Genomic DNA, 27,779 nt, shown 5'->3' with positions numbered 1-27,779 from the left:
TATCACAAATCCCCAAGGAGAGTCCAAGTGTGGTGATTGTTGCGATGCCTGACCTTCCCAGCACTGGACGGGAAGAGGTGGCTCTTTCCACCATTTGCACACCCCCTGCAAGTGCTGAAAGGAGCACCCACAGTCCACTTGCTGATATGCAAATTGAAGATGTCACTGTTGAAGTACAACAGGATTAGGATACTGGTGTAGCTAGCGCTGAGGAGGAAGTTGGCGAGGAGGATTCTGATGGTGATGTGGTTTGTTTAAATCAGGCTCCGGGGGAGACAGTTGTTGTCCGTGGGATGAAAAAGCCCATCACGGTCATGCCTGGGCAGAAGACCAAACATTCCACCTCTTTGGTCTGGCAATATTTCTATCCAAATCCGGACAACAACTGTCTTGCCATATGTAAAGGTGGAATAAGTAGGGGTAGGGACGTTAACCACCTAGGAACATCCTCCCTTATACGGCACCTGCAGCGTGTTCATAATAAGTTACTGTCAAGTTCAGAAACTTTGGCTAAGACCGTAAGCAGTCCAGGGACACCTAAATCCCGTTGTATCCAAGCGCCTGCAAACCACACCGTCAACTCCCTCCTCGTCAATTTCCTCCTTAGTCAGGATCGGAAGTAGTTGTGCAGGCCATGCCACTGGCATGACTGACTCTCCTATCCGGGATTCCTCCGGAGGATCCTGCATTGCTACGCCTCCTGCTGCCGCTGCTGCTGTTGCTGCTGGGAGTCGTTCATCATCCCAGAGAGGAAGTATGAACACCACTACTTTTACTAAACAATTGACCCTCCAACAGTCCTTAGCGAGGAGGATGAAGTACGACAGCAGTCATCCTGAAGCAAAACGTATAACTGAGGCCTTGACTGCTATGTTGGTGTTAGACGTGCGTCCGGTATCCGCCATTAGTGCAGTGGGATTTAGACAATTGATGGAGGTAATGTGTCCCCGGTTCCAAATCCCGTCTAGATTCCACTTCACTAGGCAGGCGATACCGAGACTGTACAGAAACGTCAGAAAAAGTGTCCTCAGTGTCCTGAAAAATGCCGTTGTACCCAATGTCCACTTAACCACGGACATGTGGACAAGTGGAACAGGGCAGACTAAGGACTATATGACTGTGACAGCCCACTGGGTAGATGTATCACCTTACGCAGCAACAGCAGCAGCGTCACCAGTAGCAGCATCTCAGAAACGCCAGCTCGTTCCAAGGCAGGCTACGCTGTGTATCACCGGTTTCAGTAAGAGGCACACCGCCGACAACCTCTTAGAGAAACTGAGGGAAATCATCGCCCAGTGGCTTACCCCACTTAGACTCTCCTGGGGATTTGTGATATCTGACAACGCCACCAATATTGTGCGGGCATTACATCTGGGCAAATTCCAGCACGTCCAATGTTTTGCTCACACAACAAACTTGGTGGTGCAGAATTTTCTGAAAAGCGACAGGGGCGTGCAGGAGACGCTTTGGGTGGCCCGAAAAATTTCTGGCCACTTTCGCCATTCAGCGACTGCGTGCCGAAGACTGGAGCGCCAGCAAACACTCTTGAACCTGCCCCGCCATCACCTGAAGCAAGAGGTTCTGACGCGGTGGAACTCAACCCTCTATATGCTTCAGAGGATGGAGGAGCAGCAAAAGGCCATACAAGCCTATACATCCACCTATGACATAGGCAAAGGAGAGGGTATGCACCTGACTCAAGCGCAGTGGAGAATGATTTCCGTGTTGTGCAAGGTTCTCCAGCCCTTCGAACTTGCCACACGTGAAGTCAGTTCAGACACTGCCAGCTTGAGTCAGGTCATTCCCCTCATCAGGCTTTTACAGAAGCAGCTGGAGAAAGTGAAGGAGGAGCTAAGACGGAGCGATTCCGCTCGGCATGTGGGACTTGTGGAAGGAGCCCTTCATTCGCTTTGCCAGGATTCCAGGGTGGTCAATCTGTTGAAATCAGACCACTACATTTTGGCCACCGTGCTCGATCCTAGGTTTAAAGCCTATGTGGTGTCTCTCTTTTCGGCCGACACAAGCCTGCAGAGGTGCAAAGACCTGCTGGTGAACACACTGTCAGCAGAATGTGACACGTCAACAGCTCCTTCTTCATTTTCTCCCGCAACTGGGGCTGCCAGGAAAAAACTTAGGTATCCTAAGCAACCCGCTGGCGGTGATGCAGGGCAGGCAGGACCAAGTTTGGACATCTGGTCCGGACTGAAGGACCTGGCAACAATTTCTGACATGTCTACTGTCACTGCATATGATACTGTCACCATTGACAGAATGGTGGAGGATTACATCGGTGACAGCATCCAAGTAGGCATGTCAGACAGTCCATACCTGTACTGGCAGGAAAAAGAGGCAATTTGGAGGCCCCTGTACAAACTGGCTCTATTTTACCTGAGTTGCCCCCCCTCCAGTGTGTACTCCGAAAGAGTGTTTAGTGCAGCCGGGAACCTTGTCAGCGAAAGGCGTAGGAGGTTGCTTCCACAGAATGTGGAGAAGATGATGTTCATCAAAATGAATTATCAGCTCTTCCAGGGAGACCAGCCTCCAGAACATACAGAGGGACCTGTGGTGGTGGATTCAAGTGGGGACGAGTTAATACTTTGTGAGGATGAGGATGTACACACTGAAGAGGGTGAGGAATCGGTGGATGAGGAGGATGAGGACATCTTGCCTCCGTAGAGCCAGTTTGTGCAGGGACAGATTAATTGCCAGCTTGTTTTGTGGGGGCCCAAACGAACCAATCATTTCAGCCACAGTTGTGTGGCAGACCCTGGCGCTGAAATGATTGGTTTGTTAAAGTGTGCATGTCCTGTTTATACAACATAAGGGTGGGTGGGAGGGCCCAAGGACAATTCCATCTTGCACCTCTTTTTTTTCTTTGCATTATGTACAGTTTGGGGCCTAGTTTTTCAAACTGCCATCCTGTCTGCCACTGCAGTATCACGCCTAGATGGGTCACGTGTTTGTGCCGCCCACTCGTGTCGCTTAGCATAGTCATCCAGCTACCTCAGTGCAACCTTTTGGACATAAAAACACTATTGTGAGGTGTGAGGTGTTCAGAATAGACTGGAAATGAGTGGAAATGAAGGTTATTGAGGTTAATAATAGCATAGGAGCAGAAAAACCTACAAATTCTGTGATTTTAGCTGTTTTTATGCTTTTTTTCAAAAAAATACAGATCCAAAACACAAAACCCAGAACCCAAAACACGGAAGGGTGGTTTTGGCAAAACCAATCCAGATCCAAAACACGAAGAAAGATCCAGATCCAAAACCAAAACACGAAAAGTGGCCGGTGCACACCCCTAGTTATAGTACACGTTACCTGGTTGAATTTTAGACTGAAGTGCTCACAGTAGGGTACAGTAAACTGCAAGTGCTGCAGTCAGATTCGATGGAACGCGATGTACCGATGGTTGTATTTACTTCCTGGAGACGACGTACACTAGTGGGCAGCTAAAGACAGGCTGGTGGGTGTCTATAAACACAAAGTGATCGCTCGCCAAGACATAGTGGGCGTGCTTATGCCTTGCTGTGCGAGCGGCTGCCTTGACGTCACTTAGCAAAATTTCCATACGCTGGGAGCGAGCGGCCGCATCTAGCGAGCGGGTCTGAATTAGGCCCTTAGTGTAGAGCATAAATCTGCTTTCTCTGCAGTGGGTATATAGAGTATAAAATCTGAAGATGAATTAGCAATGACACCCTGTACACCCTGCTTTCCTTAGGTCATACTTTCAGCAAATGAAAAAAAGACTACAAATTGTTTTAGAATTTTGCAGTTTGCATTACATCATCAGTCTAGTCAACTAAATTCTAATTTCCGGGGTAGAGATTCAAGCTGTCCTGCCATTTTTCCTATTTATTTTCAATATAGACTCTGAAAGGTCACTAACATACTAAGGGCCTGATTCAGATCCGCATGCAGTGCTGAAATGTAAGCAGTTTGAGTGATTATTTGTTATTGTGCATGTGTGTAATCTGCACTGCGCATGTGTGTAATCTGCACTGCACATGTGTGTAAACTGCATCGGCACATTGTCTAGTTGACATTTTGTTCATAATACCCTATATCGTGTCTCAAACACACACCCATCAGGGGCTGGCTGGCAACTTTTAGCCTGGGGGGCAAATGCATGCAGGCGGCCCTGGCAGAGGAGTAGCGTGTATCCAGGGTGCCCGAAGAACGTGCGTGCTACGGCGCCCCCCCCTCAAATGTTTCACGGAGGAGGCGGGTCCATATGGGATTAATGTAAGGTAAAAATTAAGATTAGGGGCAGCCCCCTGTCGTAGTGCCCATATGCAGTGCCCCTGTGTGCCACAGGAGAGAACACCCTTATGCAGGCCTCCAGTAGTGCCCCCAGTAGTGATCCCCCCTATGCAGTGCCCCTTGTGCCCCCGGTAGTAAGCCCCTTATATAGTGCCCCCAATAGTGGTCCCCCCTGTGCAGTGCCCCTTGTGCCCCCAGTAGTAAGCCCCTTATATAGTGCCCCCAATAGTGGTACCTCCTATGCAGTGCCCCTTATATAGTGCCCCCAGTAGCAGTCCACCCCCCATGCAGTGCCCCCAATAGTGGTAACCCTTATGCAATGCCCCTTAAATAGTGGCCCCAGTTGTAGTCTCCCCCCTATGCAGTACCCCCAGTATTGCCCTTTATATAGAGCCCCCAGCAGTGGTCCCTCAATGCAGTGCCCCCAGTGGTAGTCCCCTCCCCCTATGTAGTGCCCTTAGTAGTAGTCCCCTCCCCCTTATGCAGTGCCCTTAGTAGTAGTCCCCTCCCCCTTATGCAGTGCCCCTAGTAGTAGTCCCCTCCCCCTTATGCAGTGCCCCTAGTAGTAGTCCCCTCCCCTTGTAGTGCCCCTAGTAGTAGTCCCCCCTTGTAGTGCCCCCAGTAGTAGTAGTATCCCCTTGTAGTGCCCCCAGTAGTAGCCCCCCTTGTAGTGCCCCCAGTAGTAGTAGTCCATCCTCTTGTAGTGCTCCCAGTAGTAGTAGTCCCCCCCTTGTAGTGCCCCCAGTAGTAGTAGTCCCCCCCCTTGTAGTGCCCCCAGTAGTAGTAGTCCCCCCCCTTGTAGTGCCCCCAGTAGTAGTAGTCCCCCCCTTGTAGTGCCCCCAGTAGTAGTAGTCCTCCCCTTTGTAGTGCCCCCAGTAGTAGTAGTCCCCCCCTTTGTAGTGCCCCCAGTAGTAGTAATCCCCCCCTTTGTAGTGCCCCCAGTAGTAGTAATCCCCCCCTTTGTAGTGCCCCCAGTAGTAGCCCCCCCTTGTAGTGCCCCAGTAGTAATAGTCCCCCCTTGTAGTTCCCCCAGTAGTAGTAGTCCCCCCTTGTAGTGGCCCCAGTAGTAGCCTCCCCTTGTAGTGCCCCCAGTAGTAATAGTCCCCCCTTGTAGTTCCCCCAGTAGTAGTAGTACCCCCCTGGTAGTGCCCCCAGTAGTAGTAGTCCCCCCTTGGTAGTGCCCCCAGTAGTAGTAGTCCCCCCCCCTTGTAGTGCCCCCAGTAGTAATCCACCCCCCTGGTAGTGCCCCCAGCAGTAATCCCCCTTGGTAGTGCCCCCATAGTAATCCCCCCCTTGGTAGTGCCCCCATAGTAATCCCCCCCTTGGTAGTGCCCCCAGTAGTCCCCCCCCCCCAGTAGAGAGAGACTTAATTTAAAAAAAAAAAATCACTTACCTGAAACTCCCGCTCCTGGTCCCGCCGCTAACAGCTCCTCCGGCCGCTTTGCATGGGAGAGACGTCATTACTCATGACGTCTCTCCCATTACCCACTGCGGGAGCCGGAAGATGGCTCCCGCAGTGGGAGCAGCAGCAGCCGATGAGAGTCTGACAGACTCTCAGCGGCTGCTGATTACAGCAAACACACAGCTGCCGGCTCCGGCGGCTGTGTGTTTGTGCTGTGTAGCGCTGACCGAACTCACGTCCGGTCAGCACTACACACGCGGTGCAGTCTGTGTCACAGTGACACAGACGGCCCGCGGCCCGTATGACGCTGTGGCTCGGGGGGCACATGGCACCCTGTCCCCCGGCCCAGCCCACCACTGACACCCATTGGCTTCTAATGAATGGTGTAACTTTCCCACACTTAATATATCTGTAATTGATCATCTTGCGAGTGACAGCCCACAGCTACTGGTACTTGGTAGCCATTGAGTTAAAAGATAAAATAGTGACATTTGCTTACATACAAAAATGTATGGACATGATGTGGATCACATCAGCATGCTTCTTAAGTTTATTTTATGGGAAGATGAAAATGGAAAATGACACCATGACCATGGGATATGCCAAGATACGTATCCTAAAATGTGCATCTTACGGAAACATCTTATTCAAAACAGGATGTATCTCTAAGAGTGGACAAGTCCCAAGTTTATTAGGGATGAGCGGTTTCGGTTTTCAGAGAACCGAACCCACCAGAATTTTGGGGATCTGGGGCGATCCGAGCCAAGCTCGGATCTCCCTGCCTGCCCCGGATCCCTCACCCGAGGCAAAACCTTGCGATCCCGCTGTCGGATCGCAAGGTTTTGTATTGAGCAGGCTTAACACTGATTGGCTGAGAGAGCCTTCTGTCACGGCTCTCAGCCAATCAGCGTTTAAGTCCATTTAATATGCACACAGGAAGCAATAGAAGATGGCGCCCGCCATCCCCCACTACCTGACACCGCCAGCACCTTCCACTGCCGACGCCCACACTGGCAGCATCCCCCACTGCCGACACCACTGCTGCCTACACTGCTGGCACTGCTGCCCCACGTACTGAGGATACTGTCAGCGACCCCCCCACTTCCGACACTGCCGGCACTCCCACACTGAGGACACCACCAGCACCCCTGCACTGCCGACACTGTCAGCAAACCTGCACTGAGGACACCGCCGGCACCCTACATTGAGAACACCCCTGCACTGCCGACAGAGTCAGTAACATGCACTGAGGACACCACTGGCACCCCCGCACTGCCGACATCACCGGTACCCTTCACTGAGGACACTGCCAGCACCACAGCACTGCCATTCCATGTACTGAGGACACCATCAGCAACCCCTGCACTGCCGACACAGCCAGAAGACCTGCACTAAAGACACCACTGGCACTGCCGACATCGCCGGTACCCTTCACTGAGGACACTGCCAGTACTGCAGCACTGTCATTCCATGTACTGAGGACACCGTCAGCAACCCCTTCACTGCCGACACAGCCAGCAAACCTGCACTGAAGACACCGCTGGCACCCCCGCTCTACTGACACTGCCGGTATCCTGCACTGAGGACACTGCCAGCACCGCAGCACAGCCATTCCATGTATTGAGGACACCATCAGCAACCCCGCTCTGCCGACACTGCTGTCACAGTAAGTGCACTATTGGTGTATCCAACCCACACTGTATTACACACTGTATCCGTTTTGGAAATTGGAAGCTGAACTTTCACATGTTAGTGCCGCCCACTGTGTCACCTAGCTTAGTCAGCAAGCTAGCTGGTTGCAACCTTTGGCCTTAACTAGATGAAGAAAATAATATTGTGAGGTGGTCAAAATTGATTGTAAATGACTGCAAATAAATGTTATTGAGGTTAATAATACTGTAGGAACAAAAACAGGCCAATTGTATGTGATTTTAGCTGTTTCTATGATATTTTAAGTAAAAATCCAGATCCAAAACCGAGAAACAAAACACCAAAGGAAAAAAATCCAAAACCACATTCAGATCCAAAACCAGGGGAGATCCAGATCCAAAACCAAAACGAAAACCAAAACACGAGGGTCGGCGCACATCTCTAATTTTTATGTGGTGCAGATGGACCCCAAACAAGAGCCAACATCGCTGCCCCTCTGTACAATGCCGTATTGTGCAGCAGGCTGCGATGGCGCAATTTACAGCATATGACATCATCAAGCTCCTGGAAAACCCACTTCGCTGTGGTAGTAGCAACAGGGTGATCGTATATTCTCTTGGAAGTGTGGGAAAGTCCCCCAAAATTCGAGAGAGAGTATCCTGGACATTCTTGGACAGTAGACAAGAATGATGTAGAGCTTATGTAAAGCTAACTCTTGCCTAGGTATAATAATGTAATTGTGCACCTCATGTTCTCCTGATCCACATATCTTACAGTTTTATTGTTCCATTGTTCCTGGAGAAAACAAATTTTTGAAAAGACCAAAAAGAAAAAAGAAAAGGTTAAAAAAAACTGGAAATAAAAGTATCACAAAGCAGTTTGTATGTCCCTGAGGTGCTGAGTGTTCCTCATGTGCCAAATACGGTAAATCCAGAATATCTCCCTTGATAGCTGTTCATAACGAGTTATGTTTATACAACTCAGTATATGCTGTGACTCAGATAAACACCCGCCATATGTCTCATTTCAGGAGGAACACAACATTTCTTAAGGCAAAATGTCTGGTGTTGACCTATGCGTCACACACTTCGCCCCCACACCATCTGGGCTGAGTTCTTCTTTCCTTACCTACTGTTACTAGTGTCACATAATCTTAGAGAAGTGTACTATAGTGTCACATAATCTTAAACGGCCCATACACGGTGCGATTTTTTACACGATGTGGACGATTTAGATCGATTGGAACGATCAATCGTGCACATCGTGTGTTGTTTTTGGTCATTTACGATGACGATGCGTGTCCCTGCCGTCGTAAGCCTGCATCATACATCTTATGGGAAAACCGTAAGATTACGACCTGTTGTGTATGATGTGACTCACATCGTAGTAGTTTTTGTGATATTATGATCCGATGTACGATGTACAAATCCGTGCAAAATCCCAGGCCACTCTCCATTTTGAGATTGAGAGATGACGAAACGGAGAACAGCAAGCAGCATCGTGCGCATTGTGAACCTTGGCAAGTGAGTATATACAGGCTACCCTGTAACCACTGTGCCACCAATGTTTATTCCCCTAACACACCTTTGTTTATACCACTGTGCCACCAATGTTTTATTTAACCCTGGTACACCCTTGTCTATACCACTGTGCCACCAATGTTTTATTTAACCCTGGTACACCCTTGTTTATACCACTGTGCCACCAATGTTTTATTAAGCCTGGCACACCCTTGTTTATACCACTGTGCCACCAATATTTTATTTAACCCTGGTACACCCTTGTTTATACCACTGTGCCACCAATATTTTATTTAACCCTGGTACACCCTTGTTTATACCACTGTGCCACCAATGTTTTATTTTACCCTGGCACATCCTTGTTTATACCACTGTGCCACCAATGTTTTATTTAACCCTGGCACACCCTTGTTTATACCACTGTGCCACCATTGTTTTATTTAACCCTGGCATACCCTTGTTTATACCACTGTGCCACTAATGTTTATTCCCCTGGCACACCCTTGTTTATACCACTGTGCCACCAATGTTTATTCCCCTGGCAGATCATTGTTTAGATATTAAGGACCATTATGGTTTTTTTTTATTTTATATTTATTTTTGAAACTATTCAACATTAAAATCTTTAGAAATGAAACCGTCTTAAACATTTTAAAACAAACTGTGTAAAAGCAGAATTTTTTACAGTTTTGTATGTGAAATCCTATATTTTAACGCAGTTTTTGTTTTTTATTTCACCAGAAATTACAAGCATTAGAGGACGGCAGTTCATCATGGGCTTCCTGGAGTTCTACAGGGCCCTTGAGTGCCTTTGGAAAATTAAGTCCAAGGATTATAGCAACAAGCATAAAAAGGCTGCTGCGATTGACGACATGGTGACCTTCAGCCTCAGGTACCATAACGAGGCAACCCCCAAATGGGTCAAACTGATGATCCGGAACTTGTGGACCGTTTACGTGAGGGAGGGGAAGAAGGAAAGTGTCTCCTGGGCATCTGGAGCAGGGGCAGATGACATCTACGCTAGTACCTTATGGTACTGTAAACTTCCGGAGTTCCTCCATGAAGTGGAGCCCCAGCGTCCATCCAGAAGTCTTTTAGTGGACACGGTCCCCGAGAAAGAGTCTTCTGAGAACCCGGGGAGTAAACCACCATCCTCTTTGGCTCTGGTTATTATTGTTTTTTAAAAGTACTTTATTGTATACTGTCCTCCTGTCATGGTACTGCCCGCACTCCATTAAAGTAGGCCAGGTATTGCTCCCTGACCTGTTTTGCCCGTGCAGTTGGTAGTGTCTCCCTCACTGTGGGTGTGGACGAAAGAGGGCATTTGGGCACCCTCGTGTGGTTGTTCCTGGTCATCCATGGTCATACCCATTGGTCCAAGTTGTTTGGAGTTTTTGGCCTGCAAAAAATTGAGTAGGACACAACAGGCCATGACCACAGAATCAATTTTGTCCACACAAAGGTTTATAGCTGTATGGAATATCCTGGACCGACTACACATAATTCCAAAAGCATTTTTAACTATGCGCCGGGCCCTGGATAGGCGATAGTTGAAAATGCGTTTCTCTTTGGTCAGTCCCCTTTGTCCATACGGCTTCATTAAATGCTCATGTAGAGCAAATGCCTCGTCTGCCACAAACCCATAGTTCAGGCCATGCTTCGTAACCACTGTTGTAGGCAATTTTAGACAGTTGTTGGTGAGTCGGTCATAAAATTCCGTTTGCTTGAAGGAACCACCATCGGAAGCACGGCCATTTTTCCCCACATCAATATAAATAAATTGATAGTTGGCATTTACCACCACCATCAGCACGATATGAAACACACTAAAATAACATTTTCCTATCTCCCCTCCTACAGTCTGCTACATCGGAGTTTGACCAAAGTGCAAGCCCACACTTATTAACTCAGTCTGCTGGAAGTGTGCCAGAAGTGGCGGAGCCACCGCGCAGTATGAGAAGAACGGCACGCCGTAACCTGCCAGCCCCTGATCCCCTATTGCGGCAGGTAAAGCAGGCCCTAGCCAAACCACCAGATCAATTCGACAGTCTTGGATCACCTGTGGCCAGCAATCAAACATGTGAAGCACTTGAGGATTGAGACAGATTGCCTGAAATCCCAAAGTGAATTAGGGCTTGTTCACACCTATCCCAGGGCAGCATTTAGGGGGGCTATGGGGGTACAGGCCCCGAGCACCGGACATGAGGGCCGTCGCAGTGGCGGATCCAGGCACTCAGGAGTCAGTAACGGCAAACACTCCTCCAGACACTACGCAGCATCATGGTCCTGGTGCAACCATACTTAGTGCTGCTGGCTGATGGGCCCACTTCCCGCTCCGCTCCTCCCCCTCCTGCAGGGGATTACAGTAATGTCAGAGGCTAAGTCTGAAGATAGCAGCGACGTGACAGCAGCTCTGGGCAGTAGCAGAGGAAGCAGCATACACCCACGCAGTGGGGTTTCTGAGTACCCAGAAACCCCCCCCTGCCTGCCGATCCATTGCCACACATCAGAGACCGGAGCTCAGGCAGGCAACTGTAACCAGCTGCCAGCTCTTATTCACTAGCTAGTCAGGCTGACTGTATGGGGAGCTGCAGCAGCAACGCGCAGCTCCTCCCAGGCAGTCCCCATGGAGCATTGAGTGAGCAGCTGCTGAGAGCTGTTGCCCGGGTGACTCTCTCTGTATTCCCGGCGCTTTGTCCCGGAGCACCAGGTGTGTGGGTGTTGAAGGGGAGGGGAGGTGCCGGCAGGAGGGTGTCTATAATAAATTATTTCAGCTGTATTTATTTGCTATCAGCTAGTTTTATTTCCTCCCTCCACCCTGCCCCTGATATCAGTACCCCTGGGTGTTGCATACTGTGACAGCAGTCAATGTCTGTAGCACTGGGAGGGGTTGACGTTTGGCTGTGTGTGTGGCACAATGTGAGTCATCAGGATACTGGGTGAGATCTTCCCATGACAGGACTCCTCGCAGTCACCACTGTACTGTGTTATATTTGTATAGTGTGTTATAATTACTGTGTGGCATAATGTGTAAGTGCCATTACAGTGGCATAATTTGGAAGGACCATCACTGTGGCATAATGTGTTGTAAGGGGCATGACTGTGGCATAATATGTTATAAGGGGCATTACTTAATGTGGCATAATGTGTAAGGAGCTTTACTGTGTCATGAAACAACAAACCGTCCACTTTGGTTTTTTGTTTATTTTTTGGGGGGGCGCCAATTTACTGCCTTCCCCCGGGTGATAAAAATCCTAGGGCCTGATTCAGAGGCGCTCGCTATTTGCGAGCGCACACTCTGAATCAGGGCGGGGAGTATTTATTTTTTTCCTGTTCGCTCGCTAAGCTGTGGGTGCCCATGGGCAAGAGATGGTCACGATTATTGCGACCATCGGGCTTGCGAGGAGACCCTGTGGTAGGCTCTCAGGTCTCGCAAGCCCGAGTGGAGTGATGTCAGTAGGGCCAACCACAAACGGCAGGCAGTCCTTCAGGAACGCCTCTGTTTGTTCAGCCACCCCCCCCTACCCGCCTACAAAACGGGGCCAGCTGTCGATCAACATCGACAGTCGCCCCGTCTTGCTGCGAGTCCCGGAGCGAGTGAAGCTCTCACTTGCTACCGGGCCCGCGCACCATCGACCAGTTTGCGAACACAATGTGCTTGCGAGCATGTCTGAATCAGTCCCCTAGTTTCAACCCTGCCTATCCAATGCACTTTTCAGCCTTTTTTAAACACTTGAGAGGCACATTTTAAACTAGGACGAATAATGTTTTATGGGCTCATTCCCACCATTGTGCTCTATTTGTAAAATGTTAGAATTTGGCATACCTATATCTCATGTGGTAAAGCATGCTACCAGTACAATTGGTAAAACACAATAGGCATGCTACCAGTACAATTGATAAAACACAATAGGCATGCTATAAGTACAATTGGTAAAACATAATAGTCATGCTACCAGTACAATAGGTAAAACACAATAGGCATGCTACCAGTACAATAGGTAAAACACAATAGGCATGCGATCAGTACAATTGGTAAAACATAATAGTCATGCTACCAGTGCAATAGGTAAAACACAATAGGCATGCTACCAGTACGGAATACATACAAATTGCCGCCGGACACAAGTCCGGCGGTTCAAATCCCGACAGCGGCAGGCCGACAGATGAAAATGCTGATCATCCGCAGGTAAGACAGGGCTGCCTGTCTAGCTTTGTGCCTGTGATTAGCAGTTAATGCTTGTAATAGGATGCCACTGCCAGAAGACTCTGTCTCACTGGGTGATGACTTAATTGGGGGGCTGCTACCCTGCAGGCCCTAGGTAAAATCCACCACTGCCCGTAATCAAGCTCCAGCACCTTGTCTCTTATATCCTTGTATGTAAGTGTAAGACCCTCCTTTAATCTTAACTGCTCCTTGTTTACTGCCTGTGGCAATCCCAAAAATCTCTTCATATATAAGATCTTGTCTTGTATTGAGAGACTATTCTCTCTTTAATCCCTATGACCAATCAATTAATCTTCTGTGTACCATTTCTTGCCATGAGTTCACTCTTCTCCTTGTATACCACTACCTGCCTATTATGCTAGGAACCCTTATAGGGGGCTGTGAACTGCAAACTGTGTGCAGGGAAGATTACACCTCCTTGTGGGGTTTCCTGGTGCCTCTGGAATTCTTTCTTTGGCTTAGACAAGGCAATGTGTTGGACAGTATGCTGTCCAGTTTGGGACTTTCTCCTCTGAACTTACTGGAATACTAAAGCATTGACAGTTACTTTCTGTCAAGGTCTCTCTCTGTGCGGGTCAAGGACAAACTGGTATACAGACCAGTAACCCCTTATCATAACCTGAATAATTTGATAGCACTATGGACCTCATTCAGAGCCGGTCGCACAGAGCGTGCGGTTGGTCTGAATGAGGGGAGGACTTCTTGAATTTTGAAGACGTCCTCCTTTGCGGTGGTGAGGCTGTTGGTTAACACCCACAGCCTTACGACCGCCTAAGGTGATGGTCGCGATAGTCAAGACCATCGCGACCATCAGGGCTTACGACGAGACCCTAGGGTAGGGTCTCCCTTGTCATAAGCCCCGGAGAGCTTTCGGCTCTGTCTGAGCCAAAAGCTCTCCACTGACATCACTAGTGATGTCAGTGGGGCCGCCCCCAAACGGTAGGCGTTCCCATGGGAACGCCCCCATTTGGGCTGCCACCCCCCGGCCCACCTTCCAAACGGGGCGAGCTGTCAATCAACATCGACAGCTCGCCCCCTTTGGATCGAGACCCGCTACGACCGGCGCTGTCGGTCGTAGCGGGTCTCACGCATGTGCACAACGGCGCCAGCGCCATCATGCGCATGCTCTATGGGGGGCCATCGTCACGGTCCGAGCGCATCGGAGCTAATGACCGGGTCTGAATTACCCCCAATGTGTGAAAATTGACATTCGCTTACATGAAAGGCTTAGGAATGAGTGCGGTCAAGGTTCCTCTAATATCTAATAATACTCTAATATTAGGCTGGTTCCACATTTTTCTTTACTGTTACAACACTCGAAATAGCTGATGCAAATTGGCCGATCATGCATTTCACCAGGAGATAATGAGAAGAGAATGAAACATAAATTATGTTTGTACTGTAGAAAAGCAGCATATTTTTGCTACCTGCTCTAAAAGCCAGAAAAACAGGTAAACCTACCTGGCAGAGGGAAGGCCAAGTTGGGTACCTTCTTATGCTGGGTACACAGCGACAGCAGATGCGACGATATATCGGGTGGTCCATACACACTGCACGATGTGGTGTATGACCGCCTGATATATCGTTCTCCTGCCACATCCAGAACAGGCAGGCAGATCTGAAGATGCCATGAATGACGGGCGGGAGCACACAATAGTGCGTACACACCGGAGCCGGAGGACAGAGCCAGAGGGGAGACCCGCAGGATGCAGCCGGAGGACGGAGCCAGAGGGGAAACCCTAAGGATGCAGCCGGAGGACGGAGCCAGAGAGGAAACACGCAGAATGCAGCCAGAGGACGGAGCGGAAACCCGCAGGACGCAGCCGGAGGATGGAGCCGGAGGACGCAGCTGGAAGTGGGAGCCGAAGGATGGAGCCGGGAGGGGAGACCTGCTCATGCTGAAAGCAGGTAAGTATTCTCCCTTCCTACACAAGCTGTCGGGTAGACGGCAGCTTGTGTAAGCTATCGGGGGCTATACGTCACCTCACAGTGGCGGTTAGTAACACCATCAAATTCCAAGAATAAATCATTTTCGGAATTTGATGAATAGCCTAATTTCCGTATTCCCATACTAATGTATGGGGAGTGTGAAAATTAACGCAGGCGGACTTAACCAGGAGATATCAGTGATATCTCCTGTGTTAAGTGGGTTATTGAATACCAAAAAAAGTCATTAAGGAAAAAGTCCTTAAAATCGTTAGTTTGGTGTTGATGAATAGGCCCCATAGTGTGTCTAAGGCTCGTATTCAATTTGGAGGGAAAATCCGTGCCGATTATGTCATTTTTGCCTGTTTCAATTTTCCCGGTGTTCAATTTCAAAGACTTTTCGCAGGTGTGAAAAGTTTTCTCCATGTAATACATGGCGAGAAAAAGTGCAGAATTGGGGTTTTGGGGTGCAGGCTTAAAAAAAATAGCCTGCACCCCTGGGAGTGTCCCCTTAAAGTTTTCTGTGTCAAATTTTTAAAAAAAAAAGTCCTCAGGACACCCCAAAAAATGTACTTGAAAAAAAAATGGGGGACAAACTTCTAAAGTAGCTAAATTGATTCCAGAGGGGTTCCCAAGTATGCGGCAGGTGTTTTATTCATTGCGGGTGGTAGCGGCAGGTGCATTTTTGAAGAACTTTTAAAAAATATTTTAGGGACTTAAAAATATGCTTGCACCCATTTTCATGTACCCCAAATTTGATGGACATAATTATTTTTCCCCAAAAAAATAGCTAAATGCTATTCTTCATCTGTTCTTCAAAGACGTATGTATGCACCTGCCGCGGATATTTAAAAACCCGACTTCCCTTCAGCAGGCAAAAACGGGGGTACCCGTAGTGATATCCCATGTCAGGACATCTTTAGGGGGGTGTCAGGATGATTTCCCGAAAGTTGATAGGACTTTTCATCTGTTCCAGTTTCGCCGGGTCCCGTTTTCGCGCCCTTACAAATTGAATACGGGGATAAGCGGGGAGGCGCGCGATACTATTATCTATTGATGTGAAGCTGCGTGGTGCAGGGGTGTATCAAATAATGGGTGCAGGGACACGGGCCCCGGGTCCAGGGTGATCCACACCGCACACCCTGCACCCATAGTTAATTATACTTACCTCTCCGCCGGACCGGCACTGTAGAGCAGCAAACACTCACTGGGAAAATGGCGGTGGCCATTTTCCCAGTGATCTGCACATGCGCAGAAAAGATGTCCCCGGGAAAGTAAGCGCGGGCGCCATTTTTCAGGAGACCCGCACATGCGCTGTAGATTCTGCATGAAGCCAGAATCTACAGCTCTATGTGTCGCTGAGCCGCAGTCAGAGAGGAGGGGGCCCAAACAGAGGCTGCACACGGGCCCCCTCCTCTCTTAAAACGCCCCTGGTGTGATTCCTTACAATTCAACAACAATATAAAAGTTTTATGCGCTATTATGAGGTTGGATGTCTAAGAGGTGGGATAATGGTATTGAGTGTAAAACTTGAATGCTAAAAAAGTGACTTGAAAGTTGGATTTTAAAGGTTTGGTGTATTGTCTTTTGTTTGTATTGTTGTATGTAGTGAATGTGTTTGAAGAAAATGAACAGCGTGTTTGTGGTGGTGTATAAAGAAGAGAATGAAAAGAGGAATTGTCATGAAGGAGAAAGTGTCCTGATGTTGGAGTATATTTGATGTTAAACTACTGTGTTGCGATTGATCAAAAAACAGTAAAATTGTATAGTAACACTTCTGGCCTGCTGGATGATGTATAGATTGAAAATGTGTAAAAGAGATTTTAGAGAACAAATGAGCCTTAGTGGTATGATGATAGAGCTGAATATCCAAATCCAAATAATATACAGATGTTGAATTATAAGTCATTGTATGTTATTAGAAAATCACTAGGCATAATTATAATATTATATCTTAATAAACAGATGTGAATTAATTGCTGCTCCTAATCGGGAGGTATCTAATACCCAATAGAATGAAAATATCACAGTATTAGTGGACTATGGTGGGTATTCAATTTGATGGCGAAAAGTCAGAGGTTGGACTTTTCGCCATCATCGCTGATTTTTCTGGGATAAAGTAACGGGCGCGTGCCTGCTTTATCCCAGTATTCAATAAACGGGACCCGGCGGAAAGGTAAGTATGAGAAAGTGCAGGGAATTTTCGGGAAATCATCCTGGGACCCCCCTAATGATGTCCAGACATGGGAGATCACTATGGGTACCCCCGTTTTTGCCTGCTGAAGGGAGTCAGGGTTTTCATAAAAGCGGCTGTGAAGGTGATGAAGAGCATTTATTTATTTTTACATAACTATGGCCATCGAATTTGGGGTACATGAAAAGGGGTGCAAGCATATTTTTAAGTCACTAAATGATTTTTTAAAATTCTTCAAAAATGCACCTGCCGCTACCATCCGCATTCTGTAAAACACCTGCCGCATACTTGGGAACCCCTTAGGAATCAATTATGCTAGGTTAGAAGTTTGTTCCCCATTTTTTTTTTTTTTACCCCAAAATTCAAAACCTTTTTTTGGGGTGTCCTGAGGATTTTTTTTTATTTACACAGATTACTTTTATAGGACACTCCCAAGGCTATTTTTTTTAAGCCTGCACCCCTAAACCCCAATTCTGCACTTTTTTTCGCCATGTAAAACATGGTGAAAAGTTGTCCCCGTTTTGTAACAAAGACTTTTCGCACCGACGAAAAGTCTTTGCAATTGAATACGGGGATAATTGAAACATGCAAAATTGAATACCCCCCTATAAATGAGAAATGAAAGCAGATTTCTTTTGGCTTCGAAGCTGCGATAAAATGCAAATGCCTGTCTCAGGCTCCCCCTCCTGTAATTGCGAGCTCTGGAGATTGAAAGCACTGAGATGCTCACTTTCAATGTCGGTGGGCAGTGGAAATCCGCCAGTATACTCATACACTCCACCTATCATCACAATGGCCATCAACACTTTCGACACCCTATAGCTGGTGCAGTGTATCCTTCTGAACTTTCTCTAAGCATGGCCTCTATGGGCCGTGACACTTCCATAATTGCCATGAAACCGGGGGCAAACGCAGGATTTTTCCTGGGGGGTTCCACACACACACATATACATATATGTACACATATACATATGTCAAACACAAATACATATGTCACACATACATTACACTTACCTTGCAACAGCTGCGGGGACGGGACCTGGCAGGCTCACACCATGTCATTAGGCTCCTCCCCCTGGCGGCAAAATACCACAGTTCGTGGGTCAATTGAGAGGGAGCGAAACCAAATGACGTGCTTCTAACATAATCGTGTCATATTGGCTACTCCTTATGAACCCGTTTATCGCGGTATTTTGCCACAAAGGGGCGGAGCTTAATAACATGGTGTTTGCTCTCTCCCAAGAGGGGTTTCTGAGTACCCATGCGCTACTGGAGACAGCCTTATTTGTGATTACTTCAAGCTGTCTCCCAGTCAACTCCTAGGACCACACATGGCTGTACGCCGCTAGTTCAAATGAGAGAGATTGCATAAGCAACAGAAATCTCTGCATCAGTGGCATAACTATACATTTTGCCGTAATGCCCCTATAAAATATGCCACACCATAATGCCCCTATAACACATTATGCCACACCATAATGCTCCTTACAACACATTATGGCACACTGTAATGCCCCTTACAACACATTATGCCACAAAGGAATGCCCATTACACATTATGCCACACAATAATACCCCTTATAACATATTATGCCACACTAAGTAATACCCCTTATAGCACATTGTGCCACACAGTAATGCCCCTTACACATTATGCCACACAGTAATGCCCATTACATCCCACCCTGAAAGATTTACTTCACCAACCCTCCTCTCTGCTTCTGCCAGTCTGTAATCTCAGCTGAAGACAGGTTTTCACAGCTTCTATGTCTATGTGTAGAACCAGATTATTAGGAATATAGGTTATAACCTGTAAACTCTGTGTATATCAGGTTTGTGCCCCTTATGTAGTGCCCCCCATAGTAGTGTCCCTTATGCAGTGCCCCATGTAGTTGTGCCCCTTATGCAGTGCTACCTGTAGTAGTGCCCCTTATGCAGTGACCCCCCTGTAGTAGAGCTCCTTATGCAGTGCCCCCCCTGTAGGAATGCCCATTATGCTTTGCTTACTGTAGTAGTGCCCCTTATGCAGTGCCCCCTGTAGTTGTGCCCTTTATGCAGTGACCCCTGTAGTTGTGCTCCTTATGCAGTGCCCCCTATTGTTGTGCCCCTTATGTAGTGCTTCCTGTATGAGTGCCCATTATGCAAAGCTCCCTGTAGGAATGCCCCTTATGTTGTGCTTACTGTAGTAGTGTCCATTATGCAGTGCCCCTTGTAGTAGTGCCCCATGCAGAGCCCCCTTGTAGGAATGCCCCTTATGCTGTGCTTACTGTAGTAGTGCACCTTAAGCAGTGCCCACTGTAGTTGTGCCACTTAAGCAGTGCCCTATATAGTTGTGCCCCATATGCAGTGCTTCCTGTAGCAGTGCCCCTTATGCAGTGCCCCCAGTACTAGTGCAGTACAGCCCTCAGTAGCCCCCCCCAAAACCCATGTACAGTACTTACCTTACCACACTGGGCTCCACTGGCTCCACGCCATCTGGGCTCCTGCTGTCGCTGCCTCTGCCACTGACTGGATCTAACTGGATCCAGCAGGCGAGCAGGCTCCTCACAACGGTGATGTCATGACGTCACCTGCACACTGCATCACTGGGAATACTGGCCTCTGATCAGAGCCTTCTTTAGTGTTCACTGTTGCTGGATCGCGATTGACGTTTTTGTGGCATAAATTATAATAAATAATTGTTAATAAATCTATTTCTGCTTAGAATAACTGGTGTTGCATTTGCATGTTAGAAACAGTGCCACCACTGGGAGGAACCTCTGGGTTAGAATTAGGAGGCCTTGAAGGATGGGCGTAGCTGCCATAGGTGCAAGGGATGCAGCTGCTATGGCACCCAAAGCTAAGGGGACAGGGCCAGTGCAAGGTGTTTGGGCCTCCTAAGCAACATTTCACCAACCGCCCCTGCTCCCTCCAATTCATACCTTGCACATATTAGTGATGCTAATTTATAATTTGCCATACAGCAGAGCACCAAAATCATACTGTGCCTCATAACACTGCCCCCAATTCATAATATGCTATGTGCCACAATTAATTATATGCCACACAACTGTATCCCCAATTCATAATTATGCTACACATCAATGTCTCCAATACATAACATGCCACACATTTGTGCCCCCAATACATATGCTAAGACAGCTGTGCTCCAAAATTATTGTATGCCACGTAGCCATTAATTATGCCAAACAATGTAGTACACATGCCACACGTGCCCCAAATTCTTTATGCCACACATCCATGCCCCAATATATTTATGCCACACATCTGTGCTCCGATATATGTTAGTACCCATTACCACCCACATGCACACACTCACCAGCACTCATTAAACCCACACACACATACACTAACCCTATCAGCACTCAATAAAACCACCACCCCACACACATTAAACCAACCTGTCTGGGACTGAAGGAGACATCTTTTTTTTTTGTGGGCTCAGCGGCACCCTCAGGTGGCTGGCGCCACTAGGCGGCTGCCTAATGGTAGTAGTGGCCCTGTACGGGGAGCCCATCTTCCTTGTCAAAGTTACATGTGTTATATACATTTTTCACCATTGGGTGGTACATGGGGCCCTTACAAACCTTTGCTATGGGGCCTTCAAATACCTAGTTCCTCCCTGCCTGGAAGTATAGGTGTAACTTGACAGAGCAAACAAAATAGAAGCTACTGGCTTTAAGACTTACATTTAACTAAATTTTCATGGAGAGAATATGACGAGGAACCAGTAAGACTGCAGAGAGGGCTACACCAGAGATACACTGCCCCGGAGATTGCAGAGGGAAAATAGTGCATGTGTGCTGATCTGCTATGTGGGATAAGCAAGTGTTACACAGTAGACAAGGTTTGGGTCTTGAGTGCATACGGCTGATGAAAAGTGTTTTAAAGCCACTATAGGCAAGGCAGGTGCGCTTTAATATCATCTGAGGTCAGAGATGAAGCAGAATGTTCCTAAGCGCCAGTCTGTGGATGTAATATATATAATAGGTATAAGATTGCTTAGTATCCGGTGGCTGACACCATGCTTCTGCATACCTCCCAACTTTTCAGTATGGGAAGGAGGGACAGGGCGCGCGCCTTTTTTCTGGGACTGTCCCGCCCGCGGGTCGCAGTGTCCCGCGTTGGGGGGGAAGTTGGGTAGAGCACACCCGCTGCTCTGCCTAGCAGAGCAGCGGGTATGCAGGAGGAGAACAGATGCCGTGCATAGGGAGTGCCTGGGGGGGCTGCCCAGCATCTCTGAGAGTGCTGGGCAGGCCCCCTATAGTGACGAAAACGTCACTATAGGGGGCACTACTATAGGCGGCACAAATACATGCGGCACTGCTTAGGGGGCACTACTTTAGGGGGCACAAATGCAGGGGTAACTGCTTAAGGGGCACTACTTTAAGCAGGACAAATACAAGGGGCACTACATAAGGGGCACAAATACAGGGGGCACTGCATAAGGGCCAAAACTAAAGGGGGACTGCATAAGAGGCACAAATACAGGGGGCACTGCATGATGGGGTGACACCTTGAGTTACAGCATAGGGTGACATCAATCCTAGTGATGCCTCTGGTGCAGCAATATATAGTGCTGGAATTTTGGTGTGTTTTGATCAGGGATGTGCAGAAAAGGTAGGAAGGGGAGGCAGTGCCTCACCTGCCACACACTTTTTGCTCCAGAATTTTGACTATAAAAATTCTTAGAATACAAATAAGACATTTATAATATTTTCCTTCAATTTGTCTTAAAATTATAATTTTTATAGTAAAAACTGTAGAGTATGACAAGAAAGGCTCTGCTTCACCTGACCGCACATCACTGCCGCCCGATATATCATGTTGTTGCATCTGCCATCACTGGGTATACACATCATCTAGTTTCCCCATCACCAGCTACAGTCACTATTCTGATACTTAATGTATCAAATGTTCCCTGCACCTCCTAATGGACCGTACTAGATTGTAAGCCCCTTTGGACAGGGCAGTATTTCATTTCTGTGTCATGCCATTGTAAATAATTTGTTTGTATCATGGTCCCACAGTGTACAAAGTGGCTTTGGATCTTGGGACTTTATAAATAGGATTACAATATCTGCAGAAATAAACAATATTTTAGAAGGTAGATATAAAAAACGGGAAACAAATCTTCATGTAACAATGGGCTGCACTCACATATTATCATTATTATTATTAATAATTTTTTTATTTAAAAAGATTTACAGTAGATAGCGCTTTTCTCCAAGAGGACTCATGTGCTGCTGTGCATATCATATCCGGTCATTTTTCCAGTGTCCTACAAAATGGCAGATCATTCACTAAAGCATTCTACATAATTGTGCCTAAGAAAGTTGGTCTAAGTAAAGAAATGTAGATTCCCTACACCCATATACGGTGCTATGAGAGGGCACTAATACACCCTGGGTCAACCACCTGCAAATACTTTGCTACGAAGAAGGAGCCCAGACCAGGAAGCTAAGGGCTGCAAGCAGCAAGGTGCCTTTTCAGGCCTTGCACCCAGGGTAGCTCACTTCTTGCACATCCATAGTTCTAGCCCTGCTAGTATATGGTTCATGATTTGTAATGTTATCAGAGCAGCATAAGCAAATCCAGTAATAACTAAAATATGTATCCTAATATACTATTGTATTGTCATTGGCTCTGATTTATGGGCAGCAATTTGTACAGTTTTTCATAATGTGCCAAGATCATGAATGTGATTTGTTGTCTCATAGTTTTCTACTTTGTTAATCAAGTCTGTGAACAGAATCTCAAAGTTAATGTGTCCTAATATTAGGATCCTATTTCTGCTTTCTCTTGCAGGATTGATGACATTCAACTGTGCAAGGAAATTATGAGCCTGAAACAAGAACTGCAGAGCTTAGTAGATGTTTCAGGTAATTATTACAATTTGCCATAAAATGTAAATAGGGATAATCTTAGAAGACGTATCATTTGTCAGTAAGTAGAGGCATTGAGGATGGCGTTAACATAGGTAACAATTAATGTGGCATAGGTTCATTCAATTTGCTCCATGCTATAAATAAAAGGAACACTTCTATAAATCTAAAAACCATCGTTTTTAAGCAAACTTTTCACTGTTTGAATAAAAAAGGATCTTTAAAAACTTTTAGTATCTTATTCACAGAGCTTAACATATAGGTTAAAATAACCGAGGAATTACAACATGTGTCACATAGGATGCAAGAACATTAACACTTACCTTTAAGCATTAGACACTATGGGCCCATAAATTACGCCTATAGGGTTCAATAATTGTAGGCAAATGATTATCCACGCAATAGGGGATGGGTACGGGATGCCGACACTCGACAGGTTAGAATACAAAGACTTGTCGGTCAGTACCCTATCCCTCCCATCTCTCTACTCTAACCCTCCCCCCCTAGTGCCTAAACCTAACCTCCTCTTCCCCACACCGTAAACCTAATCCTCCCCCCTTAGTGTCTAACCCTAACCCCTAACACTTACCCTAACCCTCCCCCTAACCCTTCTACTTGCCTTTGGGATTCTGGCGGTTGGGATGCCGGTGCTGGAATTCTGACAGGAGTCGGGACTCTCACAGGAGTTGGGATCCGATGCCGACATTCTGAGTGCCGGAATCCCCGCAGTCGGGATATTGACCGCGTCCCTTCAATAGAAATGGAATATAATGTATCTGATTGCAATATGTGACAATAAAGTGAATATTTTTATTTTATTATTGTTTTTTCTCAAATACTGTACCCAAATGGATGTAGGACTCGCCAAGGTGTCTGGTTGAAGTCATTGAAGCAGTTCTCTAAACCATACCTTATACTGTTAATGACTTCATTGGATACTTTGGCGATATCCAGTACTTGAAGAATTCTGAACACAAATCTGTTCCACTGATATAGAGTACAAGAGATGAGTCAGCTGTAGGATAATCACAGCAGCGACTAATTATGATATAGACTCCAAGGCTTTGAGAATACAGCTGTCCCTACAAGAAACACCAGATCACTCCCTGTCACTGACATGGGCATTAATAGTATGGCAGTTATGCATCCTGACCCATTTCAGTATAGAAACACTTTTTGTAACACTGTTTCATATTCCAAAAATATATGTTGTACTACTGAATGGATAATCATGTACATACAATTAACGATCTCTGTGAATTAATTATGTTTTTTTACATAGAAAAAAAAAAGTTTGTTTTTTATATTTTAGTGTCAATATACTTTTGAGTGTGAAACGAATCTTTGCCACTTTAGTTATGTATTATCTAGGTTGTGATTAACAGATTTTTTTTAAAAAAACACACAATTACTTTATTTGCTGCATTAATCTTACTGTACTATGATTACCTGATTTAGGTCATCCTTATTTTTGGAGAACTAATAAAGGTTCCCTTGTTTTTTCTGTTACAATTATAATATTAAACATTATTCTCTCATTTCTGTCTGAATAGAAATCCAGCATTTATTAGCATATCTTATGTTACACTTTTATGTATTTCTCATTGGTGCTGCAAGTCACATTCTTAATTAAAGAACTCGCCAAAGGATTAATATATCAGTGCAGAGCTGGAATACTTATACCAGTACTTGAGTCCTATAATTCTAGGACATTTATGCCCTGGAGACCTAAGTGAGTAAACACTATACAAAATGGGTACTCAATAACAATCCATAACAAAAGTATATTAAAATACCAAACATATTTTATCCAAAGACACAGTTTAAAGGACACAAATAGCATAAATGTATGGAGAAACTATATACAATAATAAGTTTGTATCCAGTGACATGAATATGACAGTAAAATAGTTCTAACCAAAAATTATTGCAATTACATGTTTGTATCCAGAATCATGGCTACAAGGGCCAAATGCCTTCAAATAGCATGCATGGGTACAGAAACTGGATTCAGTTATCAAAATTATTTTACCTAGCATAATAGTAAGCAGACAGATGGTCAAAATATCAAGAGCCAGAATAACAATTCTCCAGGCCTCCACATAAAAATAGGCCCATATGATGTTAACCAGCCATCCAGGTGCCACAAGGTCGGCCATAAATACGTATTTCTATTTACCACACAAAAAGGATGAAATTTTTCTACTTTATGGATGAAAATGTGGTAAACCCCCCAAAAATTGCATTTTGGGGGGTTTTACCGCATTCTCTATATGTACAAAGCACCGGTGCTGCGTCTCGATGGGCTTCTTATCGGGATGCTCTTCTTTGGAAGGGATCCAGTCGGATCCCTCCCATCACCCTCTGCGGCCCGCGTCCTTCTGCATGGGACTTCTGGGTGTTAAACCCGGAAGTCCCTGTGACCAGAGCCATCACAAAGGACAGCTCCTATCAGGACAGCTGTCCTTTGTGACATTCTAGGTACATACCGTATGTACCCGAAGACAGGCGGGATGTACCGCATTGCGGATGTGATGGTTAGTACATCCCGCCCTATGTATTTAGAAGACATTGGGACTGTTAGAGTAGGGGGTGGACATGCCCACATGGCATTGGCTACACCCACACTGCACTGGTCACAACTCCTCCCCCCTTCACAATAGGCCATTGGTCATTTTCAGCACCAGGCTCATGTGACCCTTAATCCAGCCCTGAAAATACTGACTGTAGAACAATATTGTCTATATATCAGTATTCAGTATCTCCCTGTTTAAACTACAATGTTTAGGAGCTTGTTAAGCGCTTGAAAATAATAGAGAGTGAGACCTATGCCAGTTTCCGTAGCTTAAAATCAGTCTGTGTGTGCCCAGGAAACCAGCCCACGCAGATTGGTGTGAAACATACACTTACAGATGCTAGGTCCTGGAGAGGTGGGATGGAGGAGAGAAGGGACAGACCTACACAGGCTGTGTACAGTAAAGGCGAGTTTGTATAATTGTGAGCAGATACAGAAGAGCACAGAGCCACATATACACCCGTTAAAGCCATATTAATTGTGGGTCTTGAGGGCAGATGCAAATGCAGGGTGATTATGATGGCAGTTGCCAGTATTAGTGCCCCATTTCTGATTGGCTGATTGCTGATGCAAAACTGACATTGTTTGTGTATGTCTCTCTGCTCTATTTTCCCCTGTGCCCGAGGCGGAGGGTTGTTTATGATGTGTTATATAAGGTTTTTAAGTTTAGTGAAGCGCAAATACATATTTTGCAAGAAAAGAAAATGATTAAAATAATACATGGGTGTAAGAGTATGTGACATGCCGACTGTAATCCTGGGGCTTATGCAATCAGTGCTGACCTGCACACATCTTACGATATGTGTAACCTTGCACACACAACCACTTGCTGCATTGTTTAGTGATTTTGTTATACTTGAGAATGAATTAGTATCTTTACATTTACAGAAGGATGTTTTTACAGGTTGATAAAACATTATTTACAATATAACTACAAGCTGCCTTGTTCATAATTACCATATCCCCACCATTACCAACCGCCTGACTTTCTATAGTATGATGAGTGTGTAAAAGGTGTTAATAATACTACATTATAAGCAATAGTCAGATTACTACTACATAGCTCTGACTGTGGTATATGAATATTCTCTATATAGTCCATGAAAAGTAGTAAAATGGAAAAAGGTGATGTATTGTGCATAGGAACAAAACTGGATTTTGCTCTTAAGTTTGTATCCATCATATCAATGATACTATACAAAATACACTGAGAACCATTATCATCAGCATCCGGACTATCATGTATAACAAAAGTTTTCGTTATTACTCTTCAAGTCAATTGTAAGGCTGTGAGTAATTAGAGGAACACACAGGTGTATTGGGAAAGGTGGACTCCAATTATAGGAAATCAAACTGAAATAATAAATCAAAGGCAAAGGGAGATTTTAAGGGAGGTTGTTTGTGTATCAGGCAGACGGATATAGCAATATAGCCAAGTTGAGAGCCAGGGAAGTATGCAGACCATATTAGTGAACTATAACCGTGGTGGGAAGTCACATGAAGTCATGGTCATACATGAGTGATCCAATACAACAGGGGTGGGGAACCATTTTTCTGCCGAGGGTCATTTTAATATATATAACTTTATTTGCGGGTCCGGTGCAGGCCACGCCCCCTCTTTGTGATGTCACAAGGGGCGGGGCCACAATTGCCGGTGAGGTTCCCCATCCCTGTAATAGAACATTCAGGAGCACCGGTTCAATAAGCCGATAACTTGTTGGTTGATCGCCACTATTGTTTATAGAGAGTACTGGTCCCCTCTCTCTGATGTGGACAAAAAACATTGCCCATGCAAGAAATCAAGTGAAAACTGCTTGTGGAATGGAGGTGGCATCTGGGATACCAAAACGATACACTAGCCAGGGGTTGTAAAATGAAGTATCATGAAATCAATATTATCAGTAAGAACATAATTAGACATATTTATCACTATAGGGCTGGATTCAATTAGCTGCAAAGAAAAGCCATTGGAACCCGGCAGATTTGCTTGTTACCTCCCACTTGCTGATATCTGCTTGCAGCCCATGGAGGCGCGAGCAGAAATGAGTTACTGTGATGGGCTGATAAAGCCGTAACTGAATCTGGACCTTTGTATCTTCATTGTTAGCCTCACTAGCACAATTTATTTGGCTCAGA

At 46.1% G+C, this 27,779-nt stretch overlaps 1 protein-coding gene across 1 annotated transcript in view; it reads left to right on the top strand.

The window, feature by feature from the left end:
- The window catches only part of BMERB1 (bMERB domain containing 1), a 286,252-nt gene that overhangs the window by 204,429 nt on the left and 54,044 nt on the right, over positions 1–27,779 (top strand). The window contains exon 3 of the mRNA XM_088474217.1: positions 22,992–23,065. Within this exon, the coding sequence (XP_088330343.1) occupies positions 22,992–23,065 (74 nt within the window). The remainder of the gene's footprint in view (positions 1–22,991; positions 23,066–27,779) is intronic.

Source organism: Taudactylus pleione, unplaced genomic scaffold (genome assembly GCF_031769625.1).
Source record: "Taudactylus pleione unplaced genomic scaffold, aTauple2 ptg000149l, whole genome shotgun sequence".
NCBI classification, from domain to species: domain Eukaryota; kingdom Metazoa; phylum Chordata; class Amphibia; order Anura; family Myobatrachidae; genus Taudactylus; species Taudactylus pleione.
The sequence above is the reverse complement of the archived record's forward strand: the minus strand, read 5'-3'. Positions and strand labels throughout refer to the sequence as shown.